The 25,361-nt window shown below is 40.4% G+C and overlaps 1 protein-coding gene across 2 annotated transcripts in view; it reads right to left on the bottom strand.

The window, feature by feature from the left end:
• PAPSS1 (3'-phosphoadenosine 5'-phosphosulfate synthase 1) overlaps positions 1–25,361 on the bottom strand; it is a 106,819-nt gene that overhangs the window by 54,043 nt on the left and 27,415 nt on the right. For both annotated transcript variants that reach the window (XM_084872465.1, XM_084872466.1), the window contains exons 6-8: positions 7,451–7,564; positions 4,108–4,219; positions 2,174–2,379 (exon numbers count right to left, since the gene is read on the bottom strand). In XM_084872465.1, coding sequence (XP_084728591.1) covers positions 2,174–2,379; positions 4,108–4,219; positions 7,451–7,564 — 432 coding nt within the window. The remainder of the gene's footprint in view (positions 1–2,173; positions 2,380–4,107; positions 4,220–7,450; positions 7,565–25,361) is intronic.

Raw genomic sequence — 25,361 nt, 5'->3', positions numbered from 1 at the left:
CCAAGTCCTAACATTTCAGGGCAGAATGGTAAGCCCTCTAGCTTCCCAAGGTCCTCTCTCCCACTGGACACCAGCTAGTTCTCAAACACTGAATCTCTGCTGAGAACTCTGGCTAGCTCAGCCCCCGCCTATCCAGACCCTGCTGGTGCCTGAAGGCTGCAGACCAGGTACCAACTAATACCAAGAAGTCTACAGATCACTCTTAAAAAATGGTTCAAAATATAAACAGTACTGTTTGTTGAGTGATTAAAAAACAAACGTCGCCCTACCCAGTTTGGATACTGCATCGGACTGAAGGTGTCTGGGTTGCATTCCGGTCATGGACACAGACCTCAGCTGCAGGCACAATCCCCAGCCCTTGTCAGGGGCCTTGTGGGAAGCAACCAATCAATGTGTCTCTCTCTGTCTGTCTCTCCCCTCCCTACCACTTTTTCTAAAAATTGAAATATCCTCAAGGGAGGATTAACAAATAAATAAATAAATATTTCTTCCATCAAATTCATATGAAAAGTACCCTAGAGTGCCCTAACTGGTTTGGCTCAGTGGATAGAATGAAGGCCTGCAGACTGAAGGGTCCCTGGTTCGATTCTGGTCAGGGTACATGCCTGGGTTGTGGGCTCGATCACCAGTAGGGGGCATGCAGGAGGCAACTGATCAATGTTTCTTTCTCATCATTGATGTTTCTATCTCTCTCTCCCTCTCCTTCTTCTCTGAAATCAATAAAAATATTTTTTAAAAATTAGATATTTTTGCCGAAACCGGGTTGGCACAGTGGTAGAGCATCGGTCTGTGGACTGAAAGGTACCGGGTTAGATTCCGGTCAAGGGCATGTACCTTGGTTGCGGGCACATCCCCAGTAGGGGGTGTGCAAGAGGCAACTGGTCGATGTTTCTCTCTCATCAACATTTCTAGCTCTCTATCTCTCTCCCTTCCTCTCTGTAAAAAATCAATAAAATATATTTTTTAAAAATAGATATTTTTAAAGTACCCTCTAATTCAGGGGTCCTCAAACTTTTTAAAGTGGGGGCCAGATCACGGTCCCTCAGAGAGCTGGAGGGCCGGACTATATGAACTACTAATTCCTACTGTAACACCTCGGTTGCGCTCACTGCCCAAAAAACCTGGCGGGCCGGATCAGACTCCTCTGCGGGCCGCATGTGGCCCGCGGGCCGTAGTTTGAAGACCCCTGCTCTAATGATATAGGCTACATAGTATCTGAAGCTCACATACCAATAACCACTATCTGCTATGATTATGGAAAATGGCTTTGGCGCCCAAAGTGATCTAGATTAAAATCAGACCCTCATCCCATCTATTACCTGCATAATTTTGGTCGAGACATGTATCCCCGGTAAGTCTCACTTTGTCCATATGTTCAAAGGATATGCCGCCATCCTACAGGTTTGCCATGTGACTCAAAGAATTTACATGAGCATGTGTTGTAAGCCATGTCACTTGTTACTATTAACTGTAAAATTTAATTTTGAAGGAATGCCTGACACCATGACCTCCTTATTTTCTAAGAAAATACATCCCATTTTTAAAAAGTTATCAATTTTTGTCCTTCATAAGACAATAAAATGAGATTTTAGCACATTTCCAATATCTAAATAGCTGTTACAGACATTTTCTAGATAAAGTAACTACAATTTCACTTAGTTTCTCTCAGTGCTCAAAGTGTACTTTAAAACACCTAACAAGTAACAGAAGTTTTACTTCAATGAAAACATGTCACATATAAAGTACACAAGGCACTTTGAGGAGACTAATTCTATTGCACTGCTCCCATACTGGAAGCACAATGTTCAATTAAAAACCCAGACAAGACAAAACCATCCTGACCTCCCTCCCTACCTGTATGGACATGATTAACGTCTGTACCACCACTAAAAGTTAGGAGCCCCGAGCATACAGACTGTGCTTGCGTGTCCAGCACCAGCATCTAGCTCGGTGCCTCGTGTACAGTAGATGTTTAAATAGTTACTGAACAAATATTTATCTGAACCAGGTGATAAGACCATATGCTCATCACACAAACCTAAGATCCAGTCTCCCTTCTGCAAACTAGTAACCATGTCAATGGAACTACCAACAGACAGGTAATGCCCACATTTTTAGCACAAATGTTATTTGTAATGAATCGAGATAAAATGCAGCCAGGATTGTACAGGACCTTGATGTAGGGGTGGTTCTTGCATGTCGTTCCCCACTGGCGGGCACAACGCTCCTCCTTCCGGTGCTCAAAGAACTCTGGGTTGCGAAGAATAGCCACACGGCGGCCCTCGTACATCAGAGCAAATGCCGTACAGCCATCCAGCCTCTCTTTATCTTCGTGAGTAGCTGACAGAACTATAGGCACTGACAAGTTAATGACACCCCCTGCAGGGCACAAAGGAACACACAGCTTGGATTACTCAACGGGCCTCACGTAGCCACATCTCACACAGTGGACACTAACAATGTTTAACTGGTGCCTGGCACAGAAAATCAGGAGACGGAATAAGCAGTAGAGGCTAAAAAAACAGCAAAAATTAAGGAAATCAACAGTGTGTGTAGCAATACTCACAACAATTCATGAAACTGTCTTTTGGGATGAAAGTATGGGATAGAATCACAGAAGTAAAAGAAGCTGTTTAACAAGTAAAACTCAGCTGGTTAAGTTTAACATCACCAGCAATATTCTAAATACCTCCAATATATGAATAAAATAAAGCAATATGGTTCAGGGCCTTTTAAAAAAAATTTTTTAATTCGTGCTGATAACTGCCTTTTGAGTGGCAAGTTGGTTAAGAATACTTGAGCCCTAACCAGTTTGGCTCAGTGGATAGAACATCGGCCTGCGGACTGAAGGGTCCCGGGTTCGATTTTGGTCAAGGGCATGTTCCTTAGTTGCAGGCACATTCCCAGTAGGGGGCGTGCAGGAGAGGCAGTTGATTGATGGTTCTCTCTCATCGATGTTTCTAACTCTCTATCTTCTCCTTTCCTCTCTGTAAAAAATCAATAAAATATATTTTTGAATATACATAGATATCCTTGAGACAGAAAGACAAAAACACCTAAAAGGTTTTTGTTACTTGGTTTTTAATCAGAATTGAACCCATGTCAGCTATCACTGGCCAGGACACAAAGGCAGAAGGTAATCAGTGCTCCTTTTAACTCAAAATGTGTGCCACTGAGACCAAAGGCACATTCTCGGTTCCCAACCTTTCAAGCTCCAAATGGTTTTCTTCCTACTCATCATGCACAGATTAGAAAAATAAAACGCACTCTCAAATTGCTATGTGGATCTTATTTACACACCAAATGGAAACCATACTTTTCTGGGAAATCATGGCATAACTTCTTTGATAACTGTTTAGATGTTTTAAAATTACCACCACTACATACAGTGCAAAATGTTGTATCAAACCCAAAACTAAATCAATACTCAAGACACAGTCCAAGGAAGAAAATTGAAGAACAATATTTAATCCTTATGTTCTTGTGATAAAACTTACCTGGAAGAACAATTAGAAATTACATTCTCTACTATCTATTTCACTCCCCAGTGAAAAGCAGTCATAATACAGAAGGGCATGGTAGCAATTGAGGAGGGTTCTGTGACATGGAACAACAGTATATACAACATTTAAGGTAGCTGAATTATTATTACAATATACAATGTAATTATTATTACAATTATTATTACAAAATGTAATTTTGAGTGTTTTAAAAGAATAGGAAGAACCATCCTTTCAACCACTTATTTCAGGACTCCTAAACTTGATCTCCCTGGCTCCCTACTAGAAGGCCTGGCTTAAGCAAGCACGGCTTCCATATAGCACGAAAATGATCAGGTGGCTATGGCACAGGGAAACTATTTGCCTTTGAAATTCTTTTCATCCCTAATCCTCAGGTGTTCCTTCTCCCCATGCAATAAATCACAATCGGGGAAACAAAAATGGAAAACAGATCTCACTATCCACTTAAAATGTCTAGTACTGTTATAACTTAGTCTTAAGACACTACCTTCATTAAAACGGTACCACTACTTCCTATAAAGAGTGACGAATCCCTATAACTGTGCAACATCTCTTCCACACTCTATGTACATGCAAAATGTCTTACCATCCAGAAGACAATCAAAATGAAGACACTGCAAGTACTCCCTCTCTCGCATAAAGCCATTCAGTGGGGTGGCCCAACCTTCTGCCAGAACCTGCACCCACTGCATGTCCACCTAGTAAAGGAGAAAGGAAATTTTCTATGTCATGTACTTGTGAACAAAAGCAGTAATGGCCTTTAGGAATTTAATTTTGAAAGTGATGGAAACAGCCGAAACCAGTTTGGCTCAGTGGTAGAGCGTTGGTCTGCGGACTGAAAGGTCCCAGGTTTGATTCCGGTCAGGGGCATGTGCGTTGGTTGCGGGCACATCCCCAGTGGGGGGTGTGCAAGAGGCAGCTGGTCAATGTTTCTCTCTCATTGACGTTTCTAGCTCTCTATCTCTCTCCCTTCCTCTCTGTAAAAAATCAATAAAATATAAAATAAAATAAAAAGAAAGTGATGGAAACAAACATCTCAAGAATGATTATAGATTATACAAATCTAATAATTAGGGCACTAGAAAAATACGCATTTTTCCGAGTAAGTTTAAATAACATCAGACTTGCAAACGTTTCCAATAAGAAAAGTATCTCCTAAAGTGATTCTCAAATGTTAATATATGTATATAAGAAACTACTGGAAGGCTTGTTAAAATGAAGATGGCTCCACCTCCAAGTTTCCAATTCAGATAGTTTGCTATAGGGCCCAAGAATTTGTGTTTTTAACAGTTTCCAGAAAATGTTGACAATGATATCTAAAAACTACACTTTAACAACACTGTCCTAAACTAAAATTTCAGCTAAAAATAGCCCTTCCCCAATAATAGAGCACACTTCACTTTACAACGATTTCTAGTATATCCCATAAGAACATTAAAGAAATGATCATCTTTGTATCATTAAAGTAAGCTAGGGATGCTCATTTTTAACTAGTGCTGTAACATGTAGCCGTAGTTCTCAAATGAGAAAAGATGCAGCACCTGGCCAAGTAAAATGTTACTTACTATTTATTTTCGAAGTAGGTTGGCCAATGTGACCCACTGAAAAATCAAATTCCTCTTCTTCAATTCCAAAGAAAAAATTATATGCATGCACCAAATTAATTTCAAGTTTTCCCTACACCTGTGACCAAGGCCACTCTTTGTCTATAGTAGAATCTAATTCTAAAAGGTATCTATTAGGCACTAAATGTGCCCCCTGAAAATCATGTCAATACCTAACCCCCCGAAGTGAATAGACATGGAGATAGGGCCTCTGAAGTAGTGACAATGGTCAAATAAGGTTATAAGGGTGGGTCTTAATCCAATAGGTTAGCCCTAATAAGAAGAGGAAACCAGCGCTCCCTCTCTCTACCCTGTGAGGACATGGCGAGAAGGCAGTTGTCCCTGAGCCATAAGAGAGCCTTACCAGGAATAAGTCAGCCGGTGCCTAGATCTTGGACTTTCCTGCTGTTTAAGCCATTCATTCTATCGTATTTGTTAGGGCAGACCAAGCTAATATACTATCTGACTTAGCATGGAGTTTTTAATTATTTCTCATACTGATGTGCAGAGAACAAACCACTGTATTGAAGAAAAATTTACATTTCAGAAAAGGCTACTATCCTTCTGGGTTGTCAAGCTTGACTGACCTGGATTCATGTCCATTCACTGTCATTCTTCGTGTGTGTGTGTGTGTGTGTGTGTGTGTGTGTGTTCACGCACACATGCATGTGTGCTTGTGTTCATTCTGTGCAAAGTCATCAGTTCCTTTATAGTGAGTTATATCAGCTTTCCAAGTGGCTCTGCTCTCCGACTCCAAATGTTTGTACTCCCATCATTCCTTACAAGGAACACTGGATCATCTACTCCTATCAGTGATTTGAAAAACTATGTACTTGGAAAATCTTTCTCCAAGCTCAGAAGTTTGGTTTTTCCTCTTTTTCCTTACTTTCAGACTTGGCACTGTGCTGGGTGTGTCAAATTTTTATCATACTAAACAAAGACTGGGAAATTCCACTTCTAGTCCAGGCTCTTATTCCTTAATCTCTGTTTTTATAGTATACCTAAAGGTAAGGCTTAAATTCTCTAAAATTTGAAACTGATTTAACTAAAATAATAAAAGCCTAAGAGACCATCGCAACCAAACGGACAATGGAACAGGCTGCATGGGGCGACTAGGATGTCAGGGGATTGGTGAGGGACAACCAATCCCCTGACATCCTATGACTGAGCAGCAGGCTGCGTGGAGTGACCAGGCTGGCAGGGAAGGAAGCTGGGGGCAACCAGGCCAGCGGCAGAGGGGGGCTGTTAGGGGCGATCAGGCAGGCAGGCAGATGAGCAGTTAGGAGCCAGTGGTCCAGGATTATGAGATGGATATCCAACTATGAGAGGGATATTATGAGAGGCAGTTGGACATCCCCCGAGGGGTCCCAGATTGGAGAAGGTGCAGGCTGGGTTGAGGGGACCCCCCCCCCATGCACAAATTTTGTGCACTGGGCCTCTAGTATATATATATATAAAAGCCTAAGCAACCCTTATGACTGAATGACCAAAATGACCAATCGCTCTATCATGTACTGACCACCAGGGGGAAGACGCTCAATGCAGAAGCTGCCTCCTGGTGGTCAGTGCACTCCCATAGCCAACCTCCCATGGTCCCTCTCCCAAGCCAGCCAATCTCCCGAAGCCCCTCCCCCAGGCCGTCTGGCCCCCAATAGGCCTCAATCGCCAGCTAGGTAGAGGGACCCCACCCATGAACAAATTCATGCACTAGGCCTCTAGTAAATTATAATTTCCACTGTCTCCATATCTAGTTTTACTAGATAATTTCCACTGTCACCATATCTAGTTTAATAAGCAGGTTTTTTTATTGGGAAAATACCCAATGATATCATTAGAGTTAAGATATACAAAAGAAATATTCTTAATAATATAAGAAAGGGAGACTCAGAGTTTTGGCAGGGGATTGGGAAACATGTTTAAAGAAAAAAATGTTCATTTTTAAATTAATTAATTATTAACTTTAAATTAGTTATTGTAAATTAAATTAGTTATTGCAGATTAGTATTTCTCAACCTTTTAGAACCCAGTTCTGATAAACCTAAAAATCTTATATAATCTTTGTTCTTTGATATTTAATATATAAAATCAGTTGGTCTACCCTCAAGCAGATAATATATATATAATGACTAAAATAAAATCAAGGCGATGACCATTTAGGGATATGGCTTTACAAATTAAAATTAAGCACATTTCCCACCCTGGAAATTGTGATACACACCACAACTAACTATGCCCTCAAACACAACCATAAAACCACAAATTTTACAGACTACCAACTGTACATAAGGCCATAGTACTTGGTATAAAAAGTAACAAAGTACTTACTTTACTAATTGTCAATGCTGGTAGTGTTTCTGCATCTGTTTTTGCCAATTGAAGTTTATTTTCTGGCACATACAGTTCTTTTACTTCATATGAGGCATCTACAGGTACAATATCCTATACAAAAACACAAATACAATAAACTGTTGAATTTTAGCCTTCTTCAGGGTTATTTTAATGAAGAAAAACTTAAATTTAAAAATAAGACTTTTAAAAAGAGGCATAAAAGAGGGATTTGAATGCTGTCCCTCCCCAATCAATTTTCCAAATATCAGTTGGTCTACCCTCAAGCAGATAAAATCCCCCATACAAGAAGTCACTATGCATAATGTCCCATTATCTAGTGAGAAAGAAATTCCTAGAACATACCATATACCTTCAAAATCGGACAACTGCATAGAAGACATGACTTTAAAGAGGTAATGATAAAAAGAATTTGGAAACAAACCAAAAAAAAATCCACTTAAACATAACCATTATTACCTTTAACATGTCATGAGAACATGCCACTTAAGCCACCTTTTCAGGAATATGACAAGTGCTCCACAACTTTAGGATTGAGAAACAGCACTTTTGATCCCATATGAAATATAGTCTGGAAACTTTATATAAACTCCAGATACTCATTTATATAACTCTAGAGGCCCAGTGCACAAAATTCATGCACTGGTAGGATCCCTAGAAGTTGCTGGCTGCCAGCTGGGTACTCCCTCTCTTCCCCCAACCAGCCCTGCCTCCTTGTTGAACTCCTGGACAACTCCTGGTTGAGGGGACAATTTGCATACTATGCTTTTATTATATACCATAGGATTGGGGTGGTCTTTAGCCTCATTTATCCTGCAAGGACACATGCGTAATTACCACAACACAGACACTCATTTGCTGCACACAGGTGATCATTACAAGGCTTGGTCACATTTGTCACACTCCTGGGAATAATTACTAAATGTATATAATTACTTTAAATTTTTAAGCCAAATCTATCAAGTAACAATGGTAAGCATATAAAACTGGATTAAAGCTTCTCATACATTTATCTCATGTGAGCAATACTTTGTTATTGAAAATAAAGTAGGTAATTGTTAAGAGAATGATAAGACAAGCCATTGGCAAGGAGAAAGTATTTGCAATATGTTATCCAAAATATGCAAGATCTCTTAAAACTCAACAAGAAAACCCATTCAAAAACCGAGCCAAATATCAGAACGAACACCTCACCAAACAAGATATACACATAACAAATAAGCATTTGAAACAATATTCTACATCATGTCATTAGACAAATTAAATTTAAAACAATGAGATACCACTACAGACATATTAGAATGGCCAAAATCCAAAATACTGACAATACTAAAAACTAGTGAGAATACAGACCAACAAAAACTGTCATTGCTGATAGGAATGCCAAATGATAGACCGAGTGGAAGACAATTTGGTGGTTCCTTACAAAACTAAATTACTCTTATCATACAATCCAGCAGTTGTGCTCCCTGATATTTCCCAAAATAAGTTGAAAACTTATGTCCACACAAAAACCTGCATACAGATGTTGATAGCAGCCTTATTCATAATTGTCAACACTTGAAACAACCAAGAAGTCCTTCAGCAAATAAATGAACTGTGATGCATCCAAACAATGGAACATTCCTCAGCATTAATGAGCAAGGAGCTAGGCAGTATTGGGGTTGTGGGGGGGGGGGGGGGAATGCGGAGGGGGGGGGGGGAGAGAAATGCTGGAAACTTAAATGCATATCCTATATAATAAAGAGGTAACATGCAAACGGTCATTACACCATGACGCATAACAACCAATCACCAGGTGGGCAGGACAGGGAGCTCCAAGCCGGGGAGAGCTACAGGAGGGGGAAGCAGCCAGTTACAAGCTTACAAACGGGGGAGAGCTACAGCGGTGGTGAGCCAGCTGAGGCAAGCAGTAGCGAGCTACTAGTGTGCACAGGGCCACTAGTTATTAAGTAAAAGAAGACAATCTAAAAAGGCTACATACTGTATACTTCTAACTATGTCACATTCTGGAAAAGGCAAAACTCTGAAGGTAGTAGCTGAAATCTGTTTGGCTCAGTGGTAGAGCGTTGGTCTGTGGACTGAAGGGTCACAGGTTCGATTCCGGTCAGGGGCATGTACTTGGTTGTGAGCACATCCCCAGTGGGGGGTGTGCGGGAGGCAGCTGGTTGATGTTTCTCTCTCATTGACGTTTCTAGCTCTCTATCTCTCTCCCTTCCTCTCTGTAAAAAAATCAATAAAATATATTTTATATAAAAAAAATAAAAATAAAAAATAAAAAACTCTGAAGGTAGTAAAAAAGGTCAGTGGTTGCCGGGGTTGGGGACAGGAGGAGGGTGGAGGGCAAGATGAATAGGCAGAGCACTGAGGATTTTCTCGGGCAGTGAAACGATTCTGTATGATATTACAATGGTGGATACATGTCATCATACATTTGTCAAAACCCCAGGAGGTACAACCCTATGGTAACTTGTAAGTTATGGGTGACAATGATGTGTCAATGCGGTTCACCAACTGTAATAAATGTACCATTCTGGTAAGGGGTGTTAGCGAGGGATGTTGACAGCAGGAGGCATGCAGGAGGCATATGAGAACTCATTCTCTGCGCTTTCTACTCAATTTTGCTGTGAACCTAAAACTGCCCTATAAAGTCCATTTAAAAAAAAAATAACAAAAAGTTATTCAAAATAAATATTAATGGGAAACCAACTTTTTTAAGGACAATCCCTATTATTTTTCCTAAGGAATAGGTGCTAGAAGAAACTTCAACTTATATTTGGACTTACATTAATACTATGTGTAGAGAAAAAAGCAGGGTCAGATATGCGTATCAAAGCTAGATAACCTATGAAAGGTATGGATGCCACTATTCAAGCAATCCCTGTGGGTTCTGAGAATCTAGAAACAATTATTCTTTGAGACAGTTCAACTCCGGCTAAATCATGTGCCAAAATCAGGCTATTCCTATGGGTAAAATTCTGGTGTTTCTCATCATAAACCCAAGATTAAATAAGAATAAACATGAAGGGGGGGGGGGAGAGAAAGAATAAAATTAAAAGAGAAGAAATAAGGAAACACTCTTTGCTGCCTTACCAAGTTCAGCCAATAGATTGCTCCTGGAATGTAGACCTGAAGGGCACTTTCTGAAGGCCCATTAGTCACATGCATGGCCGCCCCACTGCTAACAGGAGGAAAGTGGGAAAGTGGAAACGTGTGTGTGTGTGTGTGTGTGTGTGTGTGTGTGTGTGTGTGTGTGTGAGAGAGAGAGAGAGAGAGAGAGAGAGAGAGAGAGAGAGAGAGAAACCCTGCATAGCACAGGACACTTCATTAACCTTCTAGACGAGGGGTGGGAACCTTTTTTTCCTGCCAAGGGACATTTAGATATTTATATCACTCATGGGCCATACAAAATTATCAACTTAAAAATTAGCCTGCTATATTTGGTCAAATATTCATTTAACTCACCCCTAATGCTTTAGCAGGGCCAGACCAAATGATTTCCTGGGCCTTATAGGCCCAAGAGTGGGACATTCCTTACCCCTGTTCTAGAGTCTCTTTTGCAATTAAGCTACCAGCAGGTGCCCACAGCTGCAGGTGTTTGTTATCTCTGCTGATGGTAAGATTATGTCAGCACATTCAAAGAATACTGGAGAAGGAAGAAAGCTCCCATCTGCTGCCTCTATCTTCTTTTTGTAGATGGAAATACCAAGCAATTTTGGGTGAATGAGACTTATCATTTCCAATGAACCAAGGTAAGAAGGACATGTCTTAAGTTCTGCTGAGGGGTTCACTTCATTGTGCACCCGAAGAGAAAATTACATATAGAAAATACTCTTCCTTCTATCTGACAAGAGAAACAGATTAACTTAATCTAGTCCCATGGTCAGAAAACTGCGGCTCGCTAGCCACATTCGGCTCTTTGGCCCCTTGAATGTGGCTCTTCCACAAAATACCACGGCCTGGGCGAGTCTATTTTGAAAAAGTGGCGTTAGAAGAAGTTTAAGTTTTAAAAATTTGGCTCCCAAAAGAAATGTCAACCGTTGTACCGTTCTGGGCTTCTAACTCCAGGAATCATTTTAATACATTTATTAAATATAATACAGTTAATACATTAATACATGCACTTTAATACATTTTTAAGTAAAAAATCGCAGTAAAAAAATGGAAATGAGAAAAGCACATTACCTTATATATGGTTATCATTATCATTTCTACATATTCCCTTCCAACTGTTTTTGCCCATAGGCACATTACAGGACAATTAATAGTTTTAGCAGTTTGTACACAGCCTATTACTTCGTCAACCACAAAATAAAAATTCAGAATCAACTTTTCCTATAAGAATACTGTAATGTGCATTAAGTGCACTACACACACACCCTATATGTTCAATTAGCTTTTTGGATCTGTAAAGCTCTCAGAGATGTCAGGAGACATACACATTTTCCCAGCTGCAAAACAAAGAACTAATATCCTCCAGACTAGAAACAAATGCTAAAATTTACTTAAGTTACAAATAAAAGTCTGACATTCATTAGGACTTTTATGAGGAAGAGGATGGAAAAATGGAATTAAACTTAAATATTTACATTAATCACAATACATTAGGGACACATCATCTTCAAAACTAAAAAGAGATTCAAGAAAGCCTGAGGGGTCTGCAGGCCAGTTACTCCTGATGTTTGTATCTAAGATTTGAGTTCAGATTCTAACAGTGCAACCTTCAACAGGTTACCTAACATCTCGAACCTGCCTCCTTCTCAGAGGTTTAAAAATAGTTAATGCTTTCTTTCTTTCAGGGCCATTGTGACAATTAAATGACTACAGTATCTGAACTGCAGGGTTAATATTTACTGAATGCATTCTGTAATAGCAGTGCTGTCCTAGGAGCTTCAAATGAATTAATGCATTTAATCTCCATACACTTCTACCTACGACAGCGGAAGAAACTATCGCTATTCTACATTTTTACAGACGGGGACACTGAGGCTCAGGAGAAAGGTTAGTAACTTGTCCCAGATTCCTGCTATATTTTCTTCCACCGCAGTTAACACACAATAAATATTCAATAAATAGTTATTGTAGTTTGCTTGCTACATGCCAGATACAGTCCTGAGCACTGGACGCATATTAGCTCATAGAATCCTCAGTACCATTCTGAGACAGGCAGGTGCTATTGTTGTTTCCCATTTACAGAACAGAGAATGAAAGCTACAGAAAGGAGGTTATTATCCGAGGTGTACAGTTAATTGGTAAGTATTGGAACTGAGGTCCCAGTACAATTCTCCTCCAAAAAAAAAAAAAAAAAAAAAAAAAAAAAAGTCCAAAACAAACAAAAACCCATTACTGTTTCTCCCATAAAAAACTAAATTATAAAACATTTTCTCTCACAAGGTGTTCTTGATTTATTTTCATGAGTTCATTTATAATTCCCACGGTTTCTGGTTACCATGTGATATTTGTGTCAATTCTTGACAAAAAGTAATGATATCTCAACATTTCAGTTAGGCCTAAACGTTAATATGTGAATGATTTTCAAACAGCTTTTCAAATCCCATCACTGTAAACAAAATGAAAACCTCCACTCCAACCACTCTAGTCCCCTTAGAAATTCGAAACCATGATGCAGCCTGGGAACAAATGACACAGGGCCTCCCGGGAAGAGAAGCATTCCATTCTCAATTCAATGGTAGGTCAACTCTGCATAAAGCTTCCACTGCCATCTCTGAATCCTGTATCACTGTAAGGCTGCAATACCTTTTTGATGTTGTGCTGGGATTGCTTACTCTCCCTCTCCTCCACATCTACCACAGATAGCTGTCAACAATCTTGGGGGGTCAGAGACCAGCATCCAAAGACTAATCTTTTGATCTTCGTTGGACGCCACAGGGCATTTTGGGCTGGTTTCCTAGTCTGGCATCACTAGATTCAGGTCACAAACACTGATGAAGAACAGCATACATGGTGCTCATTGCGATGTCCCGCGTGCGTGGGTCTGTACTCCCTGCCTCCACCCTGGAAGCACCCCACTCCAGAAAGCCACAACCTGGGAAGGCCCATCAGGCATGTGAGTCAATTTCCTCTGAAGAGATGTTCAAAGTAGGAACTGAGAACTAACAAATATTTATACACAATCCTGTCTTATTTCCTTCCAACCATACCCAGAATTAAAAAGCAAAGGTATAAATAATTTGGGAGCAAATCTAAGTGTCTCCAAGAGAATTAATTTGAACATGAAAGGGTAGCACTTATACTATTAATCCAACCAAATTAATCTGTTAGTGTTTTGTGCATGAATAAAGCATAGTTTTAGCATGAAAACAGGTTTAGTAATTTATATGTACAAACATAGATGCTATAATCACTGTTTTCAATAAAGAGAAAATGTTTTCCTATCTTTGAGTCATAATAATCTTTTCATTACAAGCATTTTACAAAATTCTTCTTTTCAAACTTCACACCCAGAAATATCTTTAAATGAATTTTAGCCTCACAACTTAGACACAAAATCCTTCTGATTCCTAACCAATGCCAAAGTAAAAGTTCAAAAGGTTTCTACTGAGAGATGCAAATCAAAATAACAATGCGGTACCATCTCACACCTGTCAGAATGGCCAACATCAACAAATCAACAAACGACAAGTGTTGGTGAGGTTGCGGAGAAAAAGGAACCCTCGTGCACTGCTGGTGGGAATGCAGACTGGTGCAACCACTGTGGAGAACAGTGTGGAGTTTCCTCAAAAAACTGAAAATGGAACTCCCATTTGACCCAGTAATCCTACTCCTAGGAATATATCCCAAGAAACTAGAAACACCAATCAGAAAGGATATATGCACCCCTATGTTCATGGCAGCACAATCTACAATAGCTAGAATTTGGAAACAGCATCGGTGCCTGTCAGCAGATGATTGGATCAAAAAACTATGGTACATCTACACAATGGAATACTATGCTGCCATAAAGAAGAAGGAATTCTCATCATTTGCAGCAACCTGGATGGAATTGGAGAACATCATGCTGAGTGAAATAAGCCAGTCAATGAAAGAGAAACACCACATGACCTCACTCATTTATGGATAATAAAAAACATTATAAACTGATGAACCAAAAGGTAGATATAGAAACAGTAAAGCAACAAGCAGACTGTAAAATTACAGCAGGTAGGGTAGGGAGATCTGGGGGAGATAATAGATCAACCGAAGGACTTGTATACATGCATATAAGTACAACCAATGGACACAAAACTCTGGGGAGGGAGGGTATCTATGGGGGGGGGGGGGCGCAATGTTAAAATATGTACACAGATAATAATTTAATTAAAAAATGTAAAAAAAAAAAAAAAAAAAAAGGTTTCTACTATTCCCCCTCCTCGGAAAAGATTCATAAAGTGAACGTTTTTTGCAATAACACAATGTAACAGCATGAATGAAGATGAACATGGAACATTTGCTTACAGGAAGCAAGTTCTACATAGGCTAAGTGTACGGAGAACTATCAGGAACACAAAAAGAATTTTCAAATGCAGACAGACAGTTCCTAGCACATTCTAGTTACAATAACCCTTTTTAGTCTCCAAAACTACGGCTAAACTTCTAACAGGGGCAAAACCACCTCCAAGTAGAGAAGGGGTCTGGACAGCAGAAGGATGTCCCTGCCACACAAGCTTCCCATTTTATTTGGGATTCATCAGGATTTCCAGAGACACAGACAGCCATTAGAAAACAATGTGTCCTTCAAATGGTACATCTAAGACCCTTGTTTTCAGGGAATTTACTTTTTATCACAAAAACATCATAAGCCAGGTCAGCATGTGTTTGCACACCTAAGCCCCTCATCTAATCTTCAGAGCTCCGCAGCATTTCAGGGTAAAGGAAGATCAGGGGTGTCCCTAGGAGTCCCCCTAACTAAGGGGGTCAGGACACCATTCACACACTACCAGTGAGGTGGGTTTAGAGAGTATGAATGTTTAAATATTCATTTTAAAATGTAACATGAGTACTCAAGAGATTTTCTGCTTGACTGATGACATGCACTCTCAGATCTAACATGCACTGTATCTGTATCTTTGTTCAAGGAGACAACTGTTTCTTTTTAATCAGAAACCGGAAGACAGAAAAACGATATGCACTGTCTTCACTACCTGAAAACACATAGTGGCTCGTACCTTCTCCTTTAAGTAAATTTTCTGTACTTTTTTCTTGAGCCAAGTCTGCTCAACAGATTTGAACATTAGAGCACATTCGTATTTTTATGTAAATATTAAGTGTCTATTATCTAAACTACAATGCCTCCAAAGCATGAGCACCAAAAAACATTCTGGCAACACTTTAAAACTGAGCTGCGAAGTCTGGTTTTTATGTACAGTATAAAACCTACTTAAGAGCACTAAGCCACCATTCCATAAAGAGACATACCTTTAAATAATTTATAGCAGTAGTAAATCTAGAGTTCCTGGTAGATTCAAAAACATAATTTAAAATATCTCTTTAGATTAAAACCAGCAGCAAGAAGCCTACTTCCTTATGTCAGAACACACCAAGTTAAAATGCAATACCAGCAGGCCATCTAGTGACCATTCCAGGGTTAGGGGAAAAATTTTAATCCAAAACCCTCAATCTTTTTCAGAGTCTTCTACATTTTTTTTTATTAAATATATGCCTCCTGAAGCACAATAAGAAATAAACATGCTCTGGCAAAATACTGAGAAATTCAGTCTTTATATAAATGACTGCATTAACCTATCCCATTATGTTACACAGTCCAGAATGAAAGACAAGTAAGAGAACAAAGATGACAGAGGGTATTATGCTAACTAAACTCCTCCTAACATACCCATGGTGCCACATGCTCAAAGAACATTTTTCTCGATCAGTGAAATCGATGCCACTTAGAGTAAAAATTAACAAAACAATTCCTGATAGAATTCATTTCAGAAGAGTCTCTTCAAACACCAAACACCAAGCAGAAAAACGCCCATTTGTTACCATGGAGACAGCACTTCTCAAGCACCTGCGTTCTCTAGACGGTCCAGAACACACTCCTCTCCTTGCTCTTAGAACAAGTTGTGGTACGATGGGAAATGTATATTTGGTCTTTGTCCCCACTTCCTGACATAGAGCTCTTAAAACACCGGGCATCTCCTGAGTGGTAGGAGTGTCTTTGTAACAATGAGGTGACTCTAGGGCAAAAATTTTCTTTCTTTTTTTCACTGAATTTATTGGGGTGACATTGGTGAGTAACATTACATAGGTTTCAGGTATACAATTCTATGATACATCATCGGTATATTGGATTGTGTGTTTACCACCCCACGTCAAGTCTCCTTCCATCACCATTTAGGCCAGCAATTTTCAACCAGTGTGCTGCACAAATTTCTAAAACATGCAATGCCTGACTATTTAGTCAGGGGCACTGACCTCTTTTCCCTCAGAATGTCAAATTATAAAAATGACAATAACCAAAATAACAATAACCATCCAGTGTGAATGAATCAAAATTATACCAATTTTTTTTTTTTTTTTGACAGATCAAGAAAAAAAATTTTTTTTGGTGTGCTGCAGAAGTTTAGTAATTATTTTATATGAGCGGTGAGATGAAAACGGTTGAAAACCGCTGCTCCAGGCTGCGGGGCTCAGTCCCAATAGAACAAGTCATTAGAGAGCTGGAATTTTCAGCTTCACCCCTAGATGGTTGTGGGTGGGGGACTGGAAATTGAGTTTAAACACCAGTGGCCAAAGATTGAATCAATCGTCCCTGCATGATAAAACCTCCATAAAAACCCCTAAAGGAAGGGTGAGAACATTGAGGGTAGCATGGAAGCCCCACGTCTCTCCCCGCCCCGTACCTTGCCCCATGCATGTCTTCTCTTTGGCAGTTCCTGCACTGTATCCTTTATAACAGGGGTCTTCAAACTACGGCCCGCGGGCCACATGCGGCCCGCAGAGGAGTCTGATCCGGCCTGCCAGGTTTTTTGGGCAGTGAGTGCAGCCGAGGTGTTACAGTAGGAATTAGTAGTTCATATAGTCCAGCCCTCCAGCTCTCTGAGGGACCGTGATCTGGCCCCCACTTTAAAAAGTTTGAGGACCCCTGCTTTATAACCACCTGGTAATAGTAATGAAAGAGCTTTTCCAAGTTCTGTGAGTGGAATTATTGGAGCCAGGCTGGACATCATGGGAACCCTTGAATGTGCAGTCAGCTGGGCAGACACACAGGCAGCCTGGGCACCCTATTTCCAGCTGGCATCTGAAGTAGAGGCAGTCTTGAGAGAAAGCCCTTAACCTGTAGGGTCTGAGCTAACTCTGGATAGTTAGTGTCAGGACTGAACTGAATGATTAGACACCCCATTGGTGTTAGAGAAACCAGAGAACTGGTTGGTGTAAGAAAAAAATCCTCCAAGTCTAGCAAACAGAATCTAAAGAGGAGATAAAAGGTAATTTAGATGGCTGTTTTAGAAATGGAGTTTTTGTTATAGATGGCATGAAAGCCAAGTCAACTCATTTACCACTTAGATGTGGGTTTAGTATCTAAGTAAGTCATGACTCATCGGCAGCTTCCCAAGGTCAATCAAATGACCTACACACACTTTTCTTATTTCACACTACACTGAACAAACATTCCACACTAACCAAGGACAGGCATGGCCGCTTAGTTCTTTACATAGTAAACATTTTTTCCAGCCCAGTGTTCTTTGATCTGCTCAGAAGTATTTTAAAAGTACTCTAAAAATATTAAGTCAAGAAATGTCCATTCTTCTCAATTTCTTAATCCCAACAACACTTAGAGAACAATTGGCCAGGGAATGTGAAAGACAGTTAAAAGAAAATATGCATATTTCAGAAATAAACTAGAAACTGAAAACATCTAGATATTAGGGAAGGCAGTGTAGTAGAAAGACCAGGATGTGGGCTGCAGAACCCATCCGACTGTGTTCAAATCCTGCTCCACCCGACTGAGCTACCCTGGGACAAACAACTTCACCTCCCTCAATCTGTTTCCTTATCTGTAAAATGAAGATAATTATGACTACTTTCCAGTTTAAATACAAATTAAACACAACAGTGCTTTTGAAGTGCCTAGCACAGTGCCTTGTGTATGGTAAGAATTCAACTACTGGGAGTTACTGTTGATGGTTTCCATCTCTGCCCATGCCATCTGCCTTGAGCACCTGCAATTATACTCTTACACACAACAACAGGTAGTAATGCAAAAACATTATTTAAAGGCATATCCTCCTTATTCTCCACATCCCCATTCAAAGCACACACTATAAGGCCACGATGATCTGTTCTTCTTCCTTGCTTTAAGACACCAATTCACTCTACACATTCAACCTCTTCACCTCCCAGTCAGTATCTGAACTCTACTACGTGAGCTCACATAGCCCACCTTTGGAAAACCTAACAAATGCGTGTGTGAGGATATTGAAGCTGAGCTGCATTTGCCACCCTGGTCGCCATGCAGAGGTCTGTATGAAAGTCACCTTGCAATAAGGGTGCAGCAGGTAAATGTACTCCTTGATCATGAACTCTGAGTTGAATGTCGGGTGTTCACATGTTTCATTTAAGATTCAACTTGTTGAGAAAAATCAATGGAGGATGCATACCAGGACGGAAGTTAGTCGTGTGTGTGTGTGTGTGTGTGTGTGTGTGTGTGTGTGTAGTCGTCTTTCAATAGTAATTATTTTCTTTATTCCCATCAGTATTTACTCCCACTATACCCTCTTCTACCTCCTCTCTCCCTCCCAGCAATTACCATTCCATAGTATTTTTGAATGCCACATCATGTTATAAAAAAACGTAATGAATTTATATATGTCATTCTCATCTGTAACTGTAAGTAATGGTGGTTAAAAACTAAAAATTAAGGTCCATGAGAATGGAATTTTTACTGTTTTTAATTCACTGCCACAAACCCCAGTATTTACAGTAGTGCCCAGTGTGAATAGCACAAAGTATCTGTTAAATTAAGTGTGAGCCATGTACAATGCAGAAATGCATGCTTTCAATGGGAAGTGAGGTTGTTTACTTAGGAAAGTACATAATTGAAATCCTTCCCCCGAAGGAGGGTGGTACCAAAAGAAAACAATTGCATTAAGGAAGCGTTTGAATTTCTTCTTTTGTCATCATCCAGCTGTAATATAAAAATAAATAATTTTTCAAAAGAAAATGTTTCTCATCAATGAATATAAACAGAACCCCTTTCTAGTTGTAGATTTAATTACATTGCACTTAAGGCAAAATAAGAACATTCTTGAAAGCAAAAGCCAATGATATATGAAAATGAATCCTAGGAATTCATATACCTGGAATCCTAGGTATAGAATGCAACATGCTGATGAGCAAGTTACTTAATATCTGTGAAATACTTCATAGGCTGACTGTGTGGATAAATAAACAACGGGTGGTTTGATCTTCTCACAGTAAGTCCTCACTTAACACATTGCGGACCAGTAGCTTTACCCAGTGGCCAGGTAAGTTTCTACTGAAAGAGTACACAAAAATGTTTTACATAAATGGTAAAGGCACGCTTTAAAATTAAACACCCATTGCATTTTGAAGTTATTTACTACATGTTCTTACAAGTTAATATGATACTTTCAAAATTCTGTGTAATATGAGGAGAGAATTCTCGTGATCCATCACTTAACATCCTCCTTAAGTTCTATGGTTTTAAGCAAAAGACTGTATAAGGAAACCAATTTTATCATAGGCTAACTGATACAAATAAGATAGGTTCCTATAGCATCACATCAGCATTATAACAAAGCAATGTTGAACAAAATGCCTTTATTCAGGACCTGATATACAAGTTAAACTAAGAGGAAAGCCATTTTCCCTCAGAGTTTAGCTATCAAAACAAATATTTTAAAAGACATAAAGCCTTGCCTTGGCTGTTAGCTCATATCTTTAGAGCACTGTTCACACATGCCACGGTTGTGGGTTTGATCCTATCAGGGCACATACAAGAATCAACCAGTGAATGCATAAATAAGTGAAACAACAAATCCATGACTGTCTATCTCTTTCTCTCTCTCTCCTCTCTCTTTCTCTCCCTCCCTCCCTCCCTTTCTCTTTCTCTCTTTCTTCTCTCTCTCTCTATCTCTCTAAAAATCAATTTTAAAAGAAAATTTTAAGATACAAACCCTTGCATATATGTCCATTATAATTAGTAATCAGTAACTTCTAATTTCATATCTAGCCCTATTTTCCAACCTTGAATGACAATTACCAGATCATCTAGCAGGCATAATATAGACTAAGATCTGTATAAAAGAAAAGGCAATTAGTATAATCATTAATTAGGAATGACAGATTAATACTACGAACACAGTCTTAGATAAGCAATGGCATAGGAGGGAGGGAGGGAAGGAGAAAGGAAGGGAGAAAGGGAAGAAGGGAAGGAAAGAAGGAGGGAGGGATTACAGGATGGAGGGGGGAGGGAAGTAATACCATGGTGAAATACATAAGGACAATAACAAAATATGTAGCTTGGTACCAGACTGAATACGAATCACCTTAATTCTATAAGCAATGGGGGGGGGGGGGAGGGGGGAATCAATATATGTTTTAGAGTAAAAACAAAAAATATTAGACTACACTTTAGAAAGATAATTCTGCAAACAGTCTAGGATGGAATAAAAGGCATACAAAACTGGATGCTGGGTGACCAGTTAGAGAGAATATGAATAGTAGGAGCCTAAAATTGTACAGTAGCAGTTTACTCTCATTTTTAATCATAAGGGAAAAAATCTTGCAGTCTTATGCATTATAGATACAAGTCTGTACTTTCATTTTATAGAATCATGGTCAAAGAACAATTTAACTCTACATATAGCATGAGATTCTGAAGCCTGGAACAGGAAAGCATTTTAGTGGAAAAACTTGTAAAGTCCATAGTTGTAGTTTCTAGTATCATACCCAAGGTTAATTTCTTATTCTTCAGAAATGATCTATGTTCACATAATATGGTAACAAGAGTAAGTTGGGTGAAGGAAATACAGGAATTATCTGTGCTATTTTTAAACTTACAAAGAATTGAAAAATTTTTCTCAAAATAACATTTTTTAAGAATAACAAAAAAAAAAAAATTGCCCCTCCCCCAATAAAAAGGTTCTATTGTAAATAGGGCCCAAAGAAGAGGCTAGGAATTGCAGGAAGAAAAGAAGAGAAGGAGAGAGAGACCCGTGGTACCATCACACAGTAAGAATAATCACTTATAAATGTCTGAACTACCTGCAATTATCTGTAATCTATAAAATGGCTTTAGGGACTCATGATCCCCCAATAATTACATATTAGCATCTATGAGTAAGTTTCTGAGGTTTTATTAAAGAAAAACACTTCAGAATCACTAATCCTACCTAATAAAAGAATAATATGCAAATTAACCACCTCATCACTCTGCTACACCGACAAGCCATGCCGACAAACCACACCCATCAGCCAATCAGAGTGAGTATGCAAATAAACCCAACCAAGATGGCTACAGCCACAGAGAGCAGGAGAGGCTTGGGTTTCCCAGGCAATGGAGAAAGCCAAGCTTTCCGCCTGCCCTTGCAGGCCTAAGCCTCCACTTAAGGTTACAAAATTGCAATTATAGAAGGTAAATAAATCCCAATAGAAATGGCTGCCAGCCACAGAGCGAGCAGGAACCTTGGATCCACTCCAGGCTACAAAGTTTCAATTGTAGAAGGTAAATAAATTCCAGATACCAGGGCCTTCGCTTGGGTCAGCAGGGGGTGTGGCCAGCCTGCAAACTACTAGAGGCCCCTCGCTCAGGCTGCCCCACGTCCCAAGGGAACTCCCACCCTGATCCAGAATATTCTTCAGGGCAAACCAGCTGCCCCCCACCCATGCACCAGGCCTCTATCCTATCTAATAAAAGAGTAATGTGCAGATTGACCATCACTCCAACACACAAGATGGCTGCCCCCATTTGGTCAAAGATCCTGCCTCCATGTGAACACAAAATGGCCACCACAAGATGGCCAGCAGGGAAGGGCAGTTGTGGGTGATCAGGCAAGCAAGGGAGGGCAGTTGGGAGGCACCAGGCCTGCAAGGGAGGGTAGATGGAGGCGATCAACCCTGCAGGGGAGGGCAGTCAGGGGTGACCAGGCCGGCAGAGGAGGGAAGTTGGAGTCACAACAGGCTGGCAGGGGAGCAGTTAGACATCAATCAGGCTGGCATGGGAGTGGTTAGAGGGTGATCAGGCTATCAGGCAGAAGTGGTTAGGAGCAATCAGGAAGTCAGGAAGACGAGCAGTTGGGGGCCAGCAAACCTGGATTGTGAGAGGGATGTCCGACTGCCCAGTGGGATCGGACCTAAGTGGGCAGTGGGACATCCCTCGAGGGGTCCCAAATTGGAGAGGGTGCAGGCTGGGCTAAGGGACACCCCACCTCTGTGCACAAATTTTGTGCACCGGGCCTTTAGTAAAATAAAAAAAAAAAAAATCATCTAAAGCAGTGTTTTCCAAAGTGCGGTACGCGTACCCGCAGGGGTACAGGAAGAGTTTGGTGGGGGTACGCATTGCACTGGAGTTTGGTGGGAATATGCACTTCACTGTGCTTAGCTGTGCCTAATTCTACGTTCTCATGAGTACAAGGGGTACTCAATGTTACGAAAATTATAGAAGGGGTACACACATGTCAAAAGTTTGGGAAACAGTGATCTAAAGTAACAGAAAATAAAATCATGTACAACTTTCTAACACTATAATGACAAATCTAAGTAAAAAAGATAGGTTGGGCCGAAACTGGTTTGGCTCAGTGGATAGAGCGTCAGCCTGTGGACTGAAGGGTCCCAGGTTCGATTCTGGTCAAGGGCAGTACTTTGGTTGCAGGCACATCCCTAGTAGGGGGTGTGCAGGAGGCAGCTGGTCGATGTTTCTCTCTCATCGATGTTTCTAACTCTCTATCCTTCTCCCTTCCTCTCTCCAAAAAAATCAATAAAATATATTTTTTTAAAAAGATAGGTTGGATGTACAAAAAATGCAAACAAAAATACAATCAAATGAAAAAGAAAAATACTGAAAACAGTTGCAACAAACATGACTTGGAATTAATATTTATGATTTTCAAACAAATTTTTAAAAACTATAAAAAACCCAATGTGCTGAAAATGGAACAGAGGTTCTGCAGCAGAACATGTAACAAGAAGAAAGGCCAGGAAAGAAGATAGTTGCCAATGGGAAGGCAGACTGCAAGATAGTGTGTGTGTGAGAAAATAAAGGGAGAATGTGTGGTTCACAGGGAGTGTTTGTTGGTGAGATGAGGGACAGCTATACCCCAGGAGACAGTGGGGGACTGCTCAGAGACTGCTGGGCAGGGCTCCCCTGACTGGGCAGCCCCCACTGCTGCTGGGTTCCCTCCCGGAGCAACTGGCTCGATGCAGAGACCACGCCATCTTGAAGGGGAAAGTGGATTTATCGGAAACCTGAAAAGCCCTGGGAATCTACAACTACGGCATCCACCAAAAAGCTGCGAAGCCGAGAACACTGGTCCCCACGTGGCACAAGCACGCAGATTCAGAGGAGCTCTACGTTCCCTCACGGAAAGGTCAGATTTCAGATTTCGCCTGGGATAAGGAGAGAGAGAACTACATGACCAGACACCCAGATAAGAGAGAGCATGGAGAGACAAAGAAACAGCCCGCATATGAAAGAAAAGCAGGCATCACCAGCAAAAGAAGTAAACGAAATGGAGGCAAGCAACCTGTCAGAGAAAGAATTCAGATAAATGGTCATAAGGTGGATGAAAAGAATAGAAGACAAATTCGACAATATGTGTAAGAACCAAGAGGAAATGAAGAAGAACCAAGAAGAAACGAAAAATGACATCGCTGCTGTAAAGAACTCAATAGAAAGCAGCAAGAGTAGACTAGAAGAAGCAGAGGGCCACATCAGTGAGCTAGAAGACAAGGTAGGAAAAAATACCCAAGTAGAGCAGCTTCTAGAAGAGGAAAGACCAGCTAATCTATGAAATCCTAGACTTCCCTAAGACTGTCACAGAGCAGAGGTCCTATTGCAGTGGCATGAACTGCTCCCGAAGAGTGACAAGTCCCACCAAGAGAAGACAAGACACATTACCTACTGCTCCCTTTAGTAGAGCATGAGAGCAAGAAAATACTGCAATAAAGGCAGAAAGGAAGAACAGCTAAAATGCTTTTAAAACGCAAAAGGATGAGCAAGGACCAGTATGACTGGGAGCCCAGACACCAGGGATTCGGCACTCACTCACAGTCAGGCCTACAACAGCTGCTCGAAAGAAAGATTGGAAGCAGGTCTGGAGACTTGAAAGTGAGCTCTCCTCAGTGGTGCACAGGCATCAAACTCTCCTATCTCCCTGCACCCTTGGCTCACAAAACACAGGCCTTAAGCTGACAGGGAAGGACAAGAAAGTCTCACAGGGTCCCCTGTGTGGGGGGGAAGGGGTAGAAGCAAATATGGTGCCAAAGGGAGGGAGGTGGAGGAACTCTTGGCCCAGGATCTGCTGATGCATGAAAGGACACAGAAACCTCCCCCTCCAAAACCTCCCAGGCCCAAAGTATATGCTAGCTACCGTGGTATGCCCTTATGTATCTTAACTGAAAAAAATATATAATAATGCCAAGTTGTAAAGCTGAATAAGTCAAGGCTGAGTTTTCTCTGTTAGGTACTTCTGTGGTAAAATTACCGGTAAAATAAAAGATTACTGGCTCTCAAGCCTCCTGTAGGTTACACTGATAGGTATTTCATATATTGTGCATACATAGTATATCCTCTCCCCCACCCCCAATACCTAGCACAGCAACGGACACATACAGAAAACCGTTGACACTATAAAGAATTTAAAAATACAGACATTCCTCCACATTACCTCCACTTTTTTGGGGGGTCATGGGTATGCTATAAATA

Source organism: Pipistrellus hanaki, assembly GCF_964339955.1.
Source record: "Pipistrellus hanaki genome assembly, chromosome: 1".
NCBI classification, from domain to species: Eukaryota; Metazoa; Chordata; class Mammalia; order Chiroptera; family Vespertilionidae; genus Pipistrellus; species Pipistrellus hanaki.
This window is presented reverse-complemented; position numbering and strand designations above follow the sequence as displayed.